This window comes from Protopterus annectens, chromosome 10.part0 (genome assembly GCF_019279795.1).
Source record: "Protopterus annectens isolate FY-2018-M chromosome 10.part0, PAN1.0, whole genome shotgun sequence".
NCBI lineage: Eukaryota > Metazoa > Chordata > Ceratodontiformes > Protopteridae > Protopterus > Protopterus annectens.
The window spans coordinates 1,692,834,617-1,692,849,172 of NC_056744.1; the positions used below are offsets into that span (position 1 = coordinate 1,692,834,617).

Here is a 14,556-nt window from a genome sequence, read left to right on the forward strand (position 1 = left end):
TACTGCATCTGGGCCTGGGCTTTTCCAGTTAGAGGCTTTTCTTAACTTTATTTCAATCACTATGGCTGATACTTCATCCCATTTCATTTCCTGTACCTTTGAACTTCTTATTCTTTCATTTACTTCTTCTATCCATTTAGCATCTTTGTTATGTCCCACAGGATCGTCATAAATACTTCTCCAAAATGTACCTATTTCTTCTTTTTTTGGTGGTCTTTCAATTCCTTTTACGGTGTTTCCCAATTCTCTTTTAAACTTTTTTTTTGGGTTATCAAAAAATTGCTTATTTTGTACTTTTCCTTTATATTTATCTGTGTATCTTCTAAGTTTTTCCTGCCTGTGCTGATATTGTTAGTTTATTATTTGTGATAGTGCATGTTAAATCCTTAGCCTTTATATTACTGTACATTGCTTTTATCACATCTATCCTTCTGAGTATTTTTGCTGATGTGTTCCCTCTTCTATACTCTTTTAACAGTGACACTTGTCTTAATTGCTTTATAGTTTTGTCTGTTCAATGCCTCCATGATGGTATTTGATTTTTCTCCTTCGTTTCCCTTACTGCCCTGTGTTCTTGTGGTAGAATCTTATCTGTTATTAATGCTACACAGTAATACATCCTGTTTATGTCCATTATTATCACATGGATTTATATGCACAGTCTTAATTACTGTATTCATTTCTTTTATCAAACTTCTGACTTTTTGGGTTTTACTGACCTTCTGCAGTCTATTTCCTTCATTGATCTTAATATGGCTATCTATCTCTATTAAATCAAGCAACTCTTCTCTAAGCTCATTTTCTTCTAAATTGAGGGCACATTTTTTGTTCTCCGGTTCCCGTGGGCATTCTATAGAAAGTTGTATAGCATCTTCCTGTGGGACATTTTCTTTAATTTCATCCTGTGTCATACATTGCTCTGTCATTAGGGAACTCACTGGCCTATCACTCCTCAACACTGACTGTGTCAGAGTTGCCACAGCCTCTGTTTCCTTCCCTTGCTGTCTAGCTTCAAGTGAATGTTTATACTGATTTCCTGTGGAAGGCTCCAAAATATCTTCATATGGCAACTGACCAATTGATTCCTGTTCCACTGGTTTCTCCTTAATTTGGATGTTCATTGCTCTATCTTGCTTTGGAGCTTTCTGAGTTAGATTTTCTACACCGAATCCTTCACTTCGAAGGTACTCCATAACTCAGTTTCTATTTCTTTAACTTCTCCATAGCTAATCTTCTTTTCTACTTTTTCTTTTTGCCTTCTTATTTTTTGTATTGTAAAGTTTCCCATACATGGATTCCTTTGCTGTATTTCTTTTTGTATTGGTTAGTTTTGCATTCTCCTTTGCATAAACATTACACCATATTCAATCTCTTTTTCTTTCCCATGTCCATATTTCTTCTTCAGATCTCTCCTGATCTTCCTGCCTCTCCTTACTTTGGGGACTCGCTCTATCATGCTGCGATGTAGTCTGTGTAAGACTTTCTACATTAAATCCTTCACTTCACAGACACTCCATAACTTTAACTTCTATTTCTTTTACTTCTGCTTTGCTAATTTTCTTTTCCACATTCCATCTTTGTGATATTAATTTTTTTATTGTGAAATTCTCCATATCTGGATGCCTTTGCCTGTATTTCTCTTTGAATATCTTTGTGGCTGCCTTGTCTATAGTAATTAATTTGGCTTTCTTCTTTGCATAAATATTGTACCATATCAAATTTCTCTTTCTTTTCCATGTCCATATTTCTTTTTTTATACTTTTCAAAAATGTCTAGGTTTTGTTGTTTACATTTTTGCACTTTCTCAGATGCTTCTTTTTCCAAACAGATCAAAGTTTCTTGATCTATAAACTATTTTTCAAAAATATGTTGTATTAATGAATGCAAATTTTTATTTGAAGATACTGACAGTTGTTCTTGTGAAGGTATTTTTCTTTCCTCTAATTTATCTCCTAGTCTCTTTATATATCTTCTGTCTGGAAATTCTGGGCTTTTTGCATAATAGTAACAATACATAATTTCTTTCTTATCCTCAATAGCCCACTCTATCGTCTTTATGACTTTTCTTTGGCCTATCAGTTTTTGTGATTTTTTGTGGACTGCTACTTCCTTCTATAACAGGGGGGATCCTCCCCCTGGGCATGGCCCCATTGTAGGAATGTTTCCGGATTTTGAGGATTCTATACTGTCATTTTTTTCCAGTCCTGGCACCAGTGTGCCTAGCAGGATTGGGAACTTTTTATCCTGGGACTTGTGCACCCAGCTATCTTTTTTTGTTTTTGACTTACTTCTGTCCATGATATAGGCTATATAAAAACAGTCTATATATCAGTGTTGCCTTGGTGAGATTTTGTGAAAACCAGGGTCCACCTTGAGAAGGTACTCACCAAGACTTGAGGATGAATTCAACTTCAGCACTACTACTCTCCTTTGCTTGCTGACTTTTTATCTCTCCATTAGGACTTTCTCTGTCCCCCATGTGAGTCCTTTCATGTTTTGCTAGATCACTTTTTTGTCTGAAACACTTGCTGCATTCAGAACATTTATATGGTCTCTCCCCCGTGTGAGTCCTTTCATGTCTTACTAAAGCACTCCTTTGTCTGAAACACTTACTGCATTCAGGACATTTATATGGTTTCTCCCCTTTGTGAACTAACAGATGAACTTTAAGAGTACTACTTCTTCTGAATCTCTTACTGCATTCAGCACACTTATATGGTCTGTCCCCCATGTGAGTCCTTCTATGATCTGCTAAATGACTCCCTTGTTTGAAACACTTATTGCATTCAGAACATTTATATGGTCTCTCCCCTGTGTGAATCCTTTCATGAATTACTAGTTCCCCCTTTTTTCTGAAACACTTTTTGCATTCAGTACATGTATATGGTCTCTCCCCTGAGTGAATCCTTTCATGAATTACTAGTTCCCCCCTTTTTCTGAAACACATACTGCATTCAGGACATTCATATGGTCTCTCCCCCATGTGAGTCCTTTTGTGGTTTACTAGATGACTCCCTTGCTTGAAAGACTTGTTGCATTCAGGACATTTATATGGTCTTACCCCCGTGTGAGTCCTTTCATGTTTTACCTGATCACTGCTTTGTCTGAAACACTTATTGCATTCAGGACATTTATATGGTTTATTTTCTTTGTGAGCTCTCTGATGTACTAATGGAATTTTCTGTACTATAGAACTTCGGTCACATTCAGAGTTCATGTTGCAGGTATATCCTGGAGGAAACTGTGCTACAGATGTAACAAGATGCTTGTCAGACCCTTTCAGATTTTGGATAGAGTGCTGCAGGTTCTCTGTAGGATAATGTAACATAGATACTCCAAGTGATGGCTGCTGATTCCCACAAATGCTCCATTCTCTGCTCCCATTGCCTATAAACAGATTAATTATTAGCACTGTATCACAATGATGAAATACACGTTTTGTTTTACTTACAACAGCACACATGCATTTTAAATATTAGGGGTTTATTTTTTGTTTTAAAGTTAACATTTTCTGCTGCTATTAACTTGATAAAAAGAAGAAAATTTCAGACTCTTTATTTATGGGAAGTTAGTCTTCTACAAACAGCTTTAAGGGGCGCAAAAACAGTACAGAGCTAAAAAATAATTTACAAAAATCAACAGTTTTAAATATATAACATACCATCAATCATACCTACAGGCATACCTCTCCACTTTTCCTTACTAATATTTATTAAAGTCATACTGTAGTTGTATTGCAACTTTGACTCCCATAACATTGTTTAGTCTTTTAATGCAAACATATTTATAGTATAGCATTTAAATGCAACATTCTGCACTTCCCTGGGTGGCTGAAAATCATCCTTTTGGATTAGCACTGGTTGCCAAAGTTCAAAAAATAAAATAAAATAAAATAAATAAACTGGCAAAATGTGTTACACATGATCAAATAAAAATAGAAGTGCAGATCACATTGAAATTGAGTGCAAAAATGTAATAACTGGTCACAATGAAGTGCAACAATGTCTTTAATATATGCAAATTACAGAGTATCACTTAATATAAGTGTACACTGCTAAATTTCATTCAGCAACACATGAAACTGCCATGTTCTTTTTGCAAAATGATTTTTGAGAGTGGACATGAGTAACATACCTCATGAAGTGTGACATTTGAGAGGCATAGCCAGAAAAGTACCATTGCATAACTCCCTTAACATCCTGCTGAATCTCACACTAAAAAATAAAAGCAAGCCAACTATCAACCTCCAAAAAAAAAAAAATAAATTAAACCAGAGACATCCATCCAACAAATACATCCAGTAAAGGAAATAAAAAAACTTATTAACATGGATTACTAACTTTGATACTATGCAACAAAAAATGGAGCATAACCACCAAAAGCACTTACAAGTTATTAGAATAGGAGTATAATGCTCATGCTCCATAATGCCAATAACTGCTGAGAAAACGGTAGCTGCACGTTCAATATTTTCTAGCTAATTAATTAAAAACAAAATATATAAAGAAAAAAAAAACATTCAAATTGCATAAAAACAATTGTAAGGGAAAGATAATGCCAGTCTATGAATAAGCTCCTGTGCAACGGCTGCAAAATGAAATTCCCATCTCATCCTACAGACTCTAAATCAATCACACTCATTGTTTTTTGAAAAAATTGAAAAAAATCTAAAAAAAAATGATGACCAAAAAAAAAAAAAAAAGTGAGTGTCAAGTTTTAGTCACTAATCATATACAGTACAAGTGTTTTTCAAAAGCCAATTAATAAGAAATAGATAGAAACTTTTAGGTACAAGAAAACAATGAATGTGTAATAATAATAATTTTTTAATAATAATTTTTTTTTGGCCACCATTGGCAGAAGAGCAGGATTTTAGTTTGTGTATTTTTTTAGATATTTTGGCTTGCATTTATTTTTAAATGTGAGATTCAGCATTTCTTTTGTGTTCCCTATTTGATTTTATTTCAGTGTGCTGACTACATTCTGAGTTGATAATGTTAGCGTTTTAATGTTTAGGTGGGAGAAGTGCACTACTTTAGGTGATTTGTTGTTTTAGAGCCCTAAATTCCTAATTTTTTATTCCTTGAAGGCTTTTATTGTATTTCCTGCCATTTTGTTTTATGTTATTTTCCCCCTCCCCCATTTCTGATGGTTAGGCTTTTTAGTGGTACCATTTTAAGAAATATAATAATAGTACAGGGTCGCCCACCAATGCTCACCACTATTAACGCTGTTTCACAATTTTTATTATTTAATTTTATAGTTCTTTTTCAATGTTTTCATATTTCATAGATATGACACTCTCTGCAATCGGATTAATCATTTTTTGATTGGTCATTTTATTTGACCAATTGTTAAAGCTGAATAGCATTCTTGTCCAATCAATATAGCAGTTGTCTTTGATGGCGGTTTGTTGACGGCTGTGCTTTTGGATTCACACACACACTCACATACACGTATATATATATATATATATATATATATATATATATATATATATATATATATACATACATATATTAATTCACCATCAATGGGGCTCACCTTCAATGCTGTTGATTCACAACTGTATATTATTTATTATTTACTTAGCTGTATATTACTTAGTTTTTGAGGAAATTTTCCATATACCACAGATAAGATTCTCTCCTCACTTGTGTTATTCATTTTTTGAGTGGTCATTTTCCACCAATGGCTAAAGCAAAATATCATTTTAAACCAGGTCTATATTATATGAGCGGATCGCACAAATTGTGAACACTCATAATATCAAACCGATATCGAATCGGACCTTGAACTTCCTATTGAGTGGGGCTGCACCCCCCACACCCCCCGCTAAATATATATTCCAACTCCGAGATCGCACTACAGTGAAGAAAGGGCAAATATCCCATTCTTCACTGTATCACGATCTCAGAAAAAGCACTTCGAGGTCCGGTACATTCGATTTTATGAGCATTCGCAATTTGTGAGATTCGCTGATATAATCTAGACCCTTTTAAACTAATTAAAATAGCTGTTTTTTAGCAACGGTTATTGGCGAATGCTGTTTAATTTTTCATGTTTGTTAAGTTGGCTTAGCTGTTTCAGTCTTTGATTCTTTTAAGGCGCTTTGCCCATATTTTATAAATAAATCATTATCCCAACTTGGAGTGTCCTTTTAGTGATTGGTCGGGATTTTTTACACCCTTAGCTTAAGCATGATGGCGTTGCTAACCATTTAAAATGGCCGCTAATTAATCACATGTTTTTGGGAGCTGTATTTTAAGATTTTAAAATAATATGTTTTTATGTTTTGCAATAAATGTGCATATTTAACACACGCTTTGATGCATTATATTAAACTTGTTCTAATGACTTTGGGTAATATTTAATCGGGATTGACTATAAGGGTAATTTGTAATGAAGCATGATTTACATTTTTGATTAACCTGGAAAACTAAATACTAGACACTTTAAGTGTATATTTAATCATGCAATTAAGTTTTTATTTTTGACAGTGATTTACCCACTGGCATTAAGACTGCAGAGGCTCTGACACCTTAATTTTGGTTGGTTAAGCTATTTTTGTGGCTCCAATCACAAGCTGTACCTTTTTAAGCCTATTGTAATTGTTATTTGAGATTTTTGTCCAATTACATTTTAAGATATGCATCTTTCTGGTTTATAACATGAAATATTTGTATTTTGCAGATAAATACTTGAAACATAACATATTGTTTTTATACTGAACTGCGCTCACCTACCTTGTTTGTCTTCAGCAGAATTTTATTATACTAAATTTTTGAAGGAGATTTTTAGAGATTGGATTATTGATTCACTATGAAGTTTTTGAAGCAGTTACTTAGTTTTTTAAAGATTAATATTTAATGACTATTCTTGTGTGTATTTTCCAACAGGGAACATGGGATAACACTATGGTACCAGCATCTTCAGGATCCTTTGGTCAGGAGATGACACTCCATACCTTTACATTTACATTGTACAGGTTTCCCTGTTTGCAGATTTATTTCTGTAAAGCAAGTACCTACTTAACAAGTGAAGTTAATCAGATGTTAATGCATTCTATAAAAGAGGATAAAAGGAAAGAACTATACTAAGAATAAACGATCTATGGAAACAGGCACTAAATATTATTTAGATGAGTAGAAATTTACATCTATTTCTGATATGTACACATTTTTACTTCTTCACAAACCATATTTATTGAAAGTGAGTGGAGGAATTGAAAGACGAGGACAGTAACAGAAATGAATCAATGCTTGAGAGACTACATTTAAAATACTTGCAGCAATCCATAATGACTATGCTGTAAAACATTGCACAATACATCATATATACTTTAATGATGTTCAGGGTACAGCAGTGGCAGGTTATGTTGGCATCAGATGTAATAAATAAAATGTTGGGTAATTTTTCCTCCTTTTTAGGACTTTCTACCTTGGCACTCTTGATGAAAAGCACAATCATGGCTGACATGCAGGCAGCCAACAGAGGGTCTGTTTTATGCCCTTTCTGCTCCCATGTATGTCTAGTAGCCCTTCAAAGATGGACATGCAATGGGTATAGAGCTGTAAATTACTTGTATTTCTGATAAAAAAAAACCCACAGATGACCCTTGACACAGGAACAGATACTTCTATAATGTTTCCCCAGACTGTACCAGTTAATTTTAGCAGAATGCTTCCTCAGCAAGCAAGCTGGCAAGGAGAAAAAGATGTTTAATTCCTCACCCTTCCCAGTGGACTCCTACAGTGCTCTGTCTGCTATTCGATCCCAGGCCATTTCAGCTGTTGCCAGGGATTTCTCACATCTATGTCTCAGAACCAACACATGAACTCATATAGCTTGGAAATGCCTAAAAATGTTATTGTTATGGCACAGTGAATGCTAGGACATAATGAGTTTTCCTTACAGATAAAATACATTTAGAAGTCGTCATTTTAACCTGTTTCATAATTCAAATACTAGAGCTAGGCAGCAGGAAATCCATACTCAGAACATAGCTGGATTTAAATCTTGAATAAAGACAGTAAATTGTAGTTTGTGGTTTAAAGACAACATGTCTAGCAGGAAATAAAATCAGTGCCGGACAGACTTATATCAGTTAATGCAAGAAAAAACTCTATTTATTTATTTAGTTAGTTAGTTGCTTGCTTGCTTGAGTTAATTAAATTAGGCCTGAGACCTTTTGAAGTAATGGCTAACCCAATCATCAACTAAAATAAACATTATTGGCATATGAAATATTGAATAACAGCATGAAAAACTGGAGGCATGGAAAAAGAATCACTAACAAATGTAATATAGTAGACACGAGTAACAGATGAAAAGTAACAGTATGTCTATTATGATCATAAAAATCTATAATATCGAAGTAGTTTAGTGCAAGGTGTTTATAAATTCTGAATTGTTGTGAATAAAGTATTATCTCTAAAAGAATGACATTTGTAAGTATCTAACATGTACTCTCTTCAATTTTTGCAAAGGTTAAAATGTTCTTGTCATTTTTAACATGAGCAGAAACTATTTCAGCTTACAGAGCAACTTTCCGGAAGGCTATCTTAACCAACTTCTGCTAAATAATAAAAAGGAGCAGCTACATTTTAGCAATTAATATAAATTGATGAAATGCATACTAATTGTTGTTAACACTTATATTATACAATTTAATAATTTTATTAGTTTATTAAAATAATGAAAAATTCTTAATAATTAAATTTATAAAACAGTGAAAGTATTTTTAATAGTATGGAAAATAGATTTTTATGCCATATGGCTGTGATACCTATTCAAATACAAGGTTGTGTAGTGATCATTAGCTCTGAATAAGTCCCAGGCTTCGTACCATGATGGATGAAAGTGTTAAATATTATAGTATTTTGTTATTTTTAATAAATAAGTTACTGAATTACAATACTGAACAGTGGAGTGTATATTTCTCACAGAATATGGAGTGATGTCTGCACCACTGGGTTTTTGATTACCTTCTAACTCACCAAAAAATGTTTTGGTACTCTTTTCATAACATCTTACAATAGCAGATACTCCTAAGAAAGGCAGTCTGATTTTGGAAACTTTGCTAGACAGCTGAATGAGCTGGAGTGCCTTCTATGTGGAGTCTGCATGTCCTACCTGCATTCGTGTGGGTTTTCTCCTTGTACTCCTTTTTCCTCCCATGTTACAAAGACATGCATCTGACGCATTTCTCGCCGGGCCTCTGCTGAAAACTGGCTTCATTCCAAGTCGGACTTTCCCGGTTAACAAATGTTAAATAAATTTGTTTTGTGTCTTTCGGCTTTTCCCGTTTAGGGGTCGCCACAGCAGAACTCCAGTCCGCTAATGATTGGCAGTTGATTTTTACGTACCAGCTTGCCAGGCCTGACGCCCAACCTTCAATGAAGGTACACCCATTCATGCACGTCTCCATGCAGAAGACGCCCTAGCTGAGAATCGACCCGGACAGGGTCTTACTGTGAGGCGACAGCGCTACCACAGCACCACCACGGTGTGTCAACAAATAAATAAATAAATAATGGAAAATATGGACATTTACTTTGGAAACCTAGTTAATACTGACAATGTCTGCACCCCAGTTTTGGGCACATTCCTAGTGTGCCTACTATCTCTGGTTACATGACCTCTGTGCATTACAAAGACAACCAAAGACTTGTTTTCACTGTGGCTCTTATGAACATTTAATACAAACAAGTCCTAAGAGAAAATGTGCTCATTTCAGGGAATTTGTACTATTGATAATGGTGAAACATTCTACAGAAAATGCAGGAAAACTGAGCACTTTTGGTTTGACTACCATCAAATTAAATTGTCATAACAGCAACAGCCTTGACCTTAGTACTACAGCTCCATTATGTACTGCCAAAATATATGAGGTTAGGACTGATATGCATAATGTTCTGTCTGAAGAGAGTGACACAGATGAACAAATTTCACATAGTACTAATGTTACAGATGATATAAGTGATAAAAGTGGCCATGCAGACATAACTTCTACTTAAAATGAGGTTTACTAACAAACACCATTACTGCTTCTAGTGCTATTAGTAAAAGGGTTAAGAAAAGAAAAGAAAATGAAAGAAGAGTAACAGTTTGAAAAAAAAGGGAGTGGATAAACTAACCAAATGTTTTCAGTAATGTTAACAGTATTATTAATGAAAAAAGCTGTTTAGTGATACAGGAAAGTTGCAAGACTACTCATTTGGATATTTTCCATCTTTTGAATGTTTGTCTGTTGACTGTTAGCCAAGACCACCAGGCACAGGTATTGTGAGTAGGGTTGCCACTCCTCCATTTTTTTTCTGGACTATCTGGAAATCAAACTGATTCCCCAGTAGTCCGGAAAACACTGTACACACTCCAGTATTCTGTTTCAAAAAGGAAACACACTATCGGAGTTTGTAAATCGGCTGATTTACTATGCTGTTTTACAGAAAAGCATAGTAAAGCAGCCAAAAGCAGGCAGCAGGAAAGGAAAAAGAAGGAGTTTCCTGCCAGGTGATGTCTTCTTGATGTCACAAAATGGGCGGGATGTGGACGGGAGAGGGATGGGCGGGGTTACTGGTGATGTGAGGGGTGTGGCTTTACTATGGTTTTAGCCACAATGAAAGGTGGCAACCCTAATTGTGAGGTCATAAAATTATTTGGTCCTTTGTCCAAGATTTATGCTGTAGAATTGCCATACTCTATAAAAGTTTAACATTATTAGATTTGGTTATTCCCACTACAGGTAGACTTCTTACATGAGATTTCAAAGGCCCCTTCAGCTTCATCCATTTTATTACTGTACATGCACCTACTATCAATATCAGTAACAGACACTTGTAACACTGCAGTAGCCTCCCAACTGAAACAACCTAACAGATACTTTAAAATAAGTTCTACAGTGGGATCCAATAAACTCTGTGGAGGCTTTGAGTTTACGTGTTTGCAAGGTAAGCAGCAGGGGTGATTATATATTCATGCCACACACCACATTTAAACATAAACAAGCATGGCTTCATGGCCAGCAACAGTGTCGCCAGCTAAGAATCTGTGTAACACAGATAGCACACTTGTTTCCATTATAGAAAACTTGTTTAGTGGGATTGTGCGGAGTGTTACAATGATTACCAGGGTGTATTATACAGCAATGTACATGGCCCAAACACAGTACAGGATAGTGTATACAGTGCAATGTATTGTGGAATCCAGCCCATGCATTCTGTACAAAAGTTGTGCAAATGATCTGCGAGGGTACATGGACAGCCATGTAAAATAAGAACCAGAGGAAATGTGTGTAATGAATAGGGGCACACAGATGAATTGTAGAAATGAACACTGGGAAAGAGGACTGGTGAAACATTGTAATGTACAGCAGATAAGGGCATGTAAATGGAAGACAGTTGTAGTAGAAACTCTAATCACATATCGACATGGTACAGCACAGACTGCACAGTGAAAATGTATATGATGTGACTGACAGACAAGGTGATATAATAATGGGGTTGATGTCTTTGTTATATAAGCAACCTGACATGAGCAAAGGAGAGGACATATCTCACGGATGTTATATACAGTCGGGGCTGGGTGCATATTGTGAAGCTATGCAAAATAATTTGGCTGAATATGAATTTAATGTAAGCAGAGGTTTCCAACAAGTGGGACACAGTTACAGGGTCATGGACAACAGTAAAAGAAGCATGTACAATCATGGACAATATCAGAATAATACCACTAGTAATCCTATGTCTTTGACACAACATATGTGATTGTAAGTGATCATAGATAGTTCTGCACAAACACACTTGTACAACTATTGTGACATGGCAGCAATCTATGGGGGTAATCAAGCACACCGTCTTGACAGTGTAACATCTGCTGGAAGTGTTAGGAGGGACACTGCTATATCTGTATGTGACATGATCAATAAAGGCTAGCTGACTAGTGTGCATGGCAGATATATATAGCACAATCCACACTGTCATGAAATGTAACCCATGCCATCAATGTTGTCAAACAGTTATGTATGCATTGTGTACATCACCAGAACAGGTATCACACATGCATCTGGTATAACACCTTCCTGGGGGTTCAGTACCATCAGATATTAATGTTTATGCAACAAAAAGAATACTTAAGTATGGCCAATATGATGTGTGACAGCTCACTTTGGCAAAGGTGGTACACTTCAGTTACACATTACTGGAAGATGTGTAGGGAGGTACATGAAAAGGGTGCATTGTACTCAGTTATTGGTGTGATGAAGTCTGTGACCTATGGAGGTATTGTGGTCTTTGATATGGATGTCCTGTAGATACTCAGTAGTTATTTTGCATACAAGGGAGTAGTCACAACTGTGGCCACATGCAGGTGGACGTTCCAATACCAACTATCCAAAGACACAGGTCACATAACAACTGGTCTGCTTATAGGTGTGATGTCGACATTATCCTTGGGGTTGTGTGTTTTCATAATGTAACAAATCTCCCCATGCTTTTGTTCCACATCATGTGCTGTCATGGCTGTGGCACCAATTGTTGGTGTGCATTGATACTGTCTGTATTATACTAATATCACATATGGAGTCAATGACTGCCCACAATCTGTAGTCCTCCAGACAGCTGTTTGGACACAGGATGTGTATGATATTCTTGATGTCTGTGACTTAAATAATGGACAGGAAAGGGCCTAGAAGACAGCCCAGATGTATGGACCTGATCACTGGACCCAAGATATAGGTCATGTCACACATTTCAACAAATACAGATGCCAAGTATGTGAAACAGTGGTCTATCCACTTGGTGGTATAGGTGCTTATTTCCACATCTGACATTCTTGAGTGAATACCTCAGTGTAGATTTGTGTAAAATGCCTTGGCTGGGTCAAGTTCCACAGGATGACAGTGTTGTCATTGTCATGCATTTCCTCAGTGACCTCTTTGAGGACATCTAACAGATGAAAAAGCCATGTATGTTGCATTAACAACTTACACATGTCTGCTGCACACAGACAGAATATTACTAGTATCCATTTAGAAAAGGTCCATGAAGACATGTTGGTCTACCTCATAGATGACGAGAATCAGGACGTGTCTATACATGCATACATCAGGTGCTGTCCCCCAACTCAGATGGATGCATGTTGATGTATATACCCTTCTATGGGAACATAGTCCATTTGAAGGGTGTACCATGTCCAGTAGGTGTATGTTCTGAGTCATGCTGTAGGAGATCTGTGATGTTGTCATAACCCCTTCATTTTGTGCAATAGACCTGGATGAAGGTAAGGCAGTACATACTGCCTATCTTGATCTGGCCTAGGGTTTGGACACAATCTCCCACACAGGTATCATTAAAAAAACTCTCCTAGCTGGGATGTCACTAGATGGTGAACCAATTGGCTCACTGACAGAATACATACTGTGAAAGATGGTGAATCAACCCTTACCAGTAGAGCTGTCATCACTGGCATACCCCAATGATCTGTGCTGGACCCTTTACTGTTTGGAATCTATTTCTTGACAGTCCATCCTAAAGTATATGGCCTTTGGTTTATCACATTTGCTGATTCCTGCATAATGGGTGCAATCACTGAATCCACCTATGATGTTAACATACTACAGGAATGGCTAACAAAGAAAAATGACTGGTGGCAAAGCCACGCAGTCTACAAGTGCAAAATCTGTTATTATTTTGACCTTCAGCAAAGTGTAATTCTCTGCAAATTATAGCATTGACAAGACTCCCCAGTGCTGAAACCCAGTGGTGCAAGACCTTAGAATACATGAAATAGCAATCTGAACTTCGACCACCAAGTGTCCACAGTGGTATGGAAAGGATATGTCATGCACCTCATAATTCAAGCTGTTGCATCCAGACCTGAAGATGATATAACAGCACTATACGTGAATCTCATCAAAACAATAATGGAGTATAATGCTCACTTTTTCATGTACCTCACCTGACACCTGCAACAGGGGTTTCTCACCAAGAAAATACAGGGTCTACAAACCATGGCATAACATATGTGGACAAACTGAAAATTCTGTCACAGTAATCTGCATCACACAGGATGAGGTAACTTTTGCCTGGCCTACAGGCCAGTCTCTGACCCTGCTCTGATGGGAATACTGCACATCCACAAATCAGCTACAGCTGACATCAATAGTTTGCTAAGATGAAGATGGTAATAGCAGTGTCCAGCATGCTGGTGTAAAATGCTCCCTCTAATGTCAAGCAAGTGGACAAACACACAAACGCAAGTTGAATGCAGTGAGAACAGAACCCCTACCCAAGTAAACTGACTACAGATCTCTGTATTTAAGGCAAGTGCCACAGCTCAGGTCTGACTTGGAGAGCATTAGCCAACACTTTATAGGTGATGACATCAGCAGTGTGTGGTATACAGAAAATGGAAATAGTGTCGCACATGCTGATGTAAAATGCTCTGTCTAATGTCAAGCAAGTGCACAAACAAACACACCCCCCAGATGACAGCAGTGAGAACAAAACCCCTACCTAAGTACACTAATGACAGAGCTCAGTATTTAAGACAAGT

At 36.5% G+C, this 14,556-nt stretch overlaps 1 protein-coding gene across 1 annotated transcript in view; it reads right to left on the reverse strand.

Moving 5' to 3' along the window:
* Positions 1 to 2,370: 2,370 nt before the first annotated feature.
* LOC122814431 (zinc finger protein 19-like) overlaps positions 2,371 to 14,556 on the reverse strand; it is a 181,206-nt gene continuing 169,020 nt past the window's right edge. The window contains exon 7 of the mRNA XM_044087011.1: positions 2,371 to 3,387. Coding sequence (XP_043942946.1) covers positions 2,384 to 3,387 — 1,004 coding nt within the window. The 3' untranslated portion in view covers positions 2,371 to 2,383. The remainder of the gene's footprint in view (positions 3,388 to 14,556) is intronic.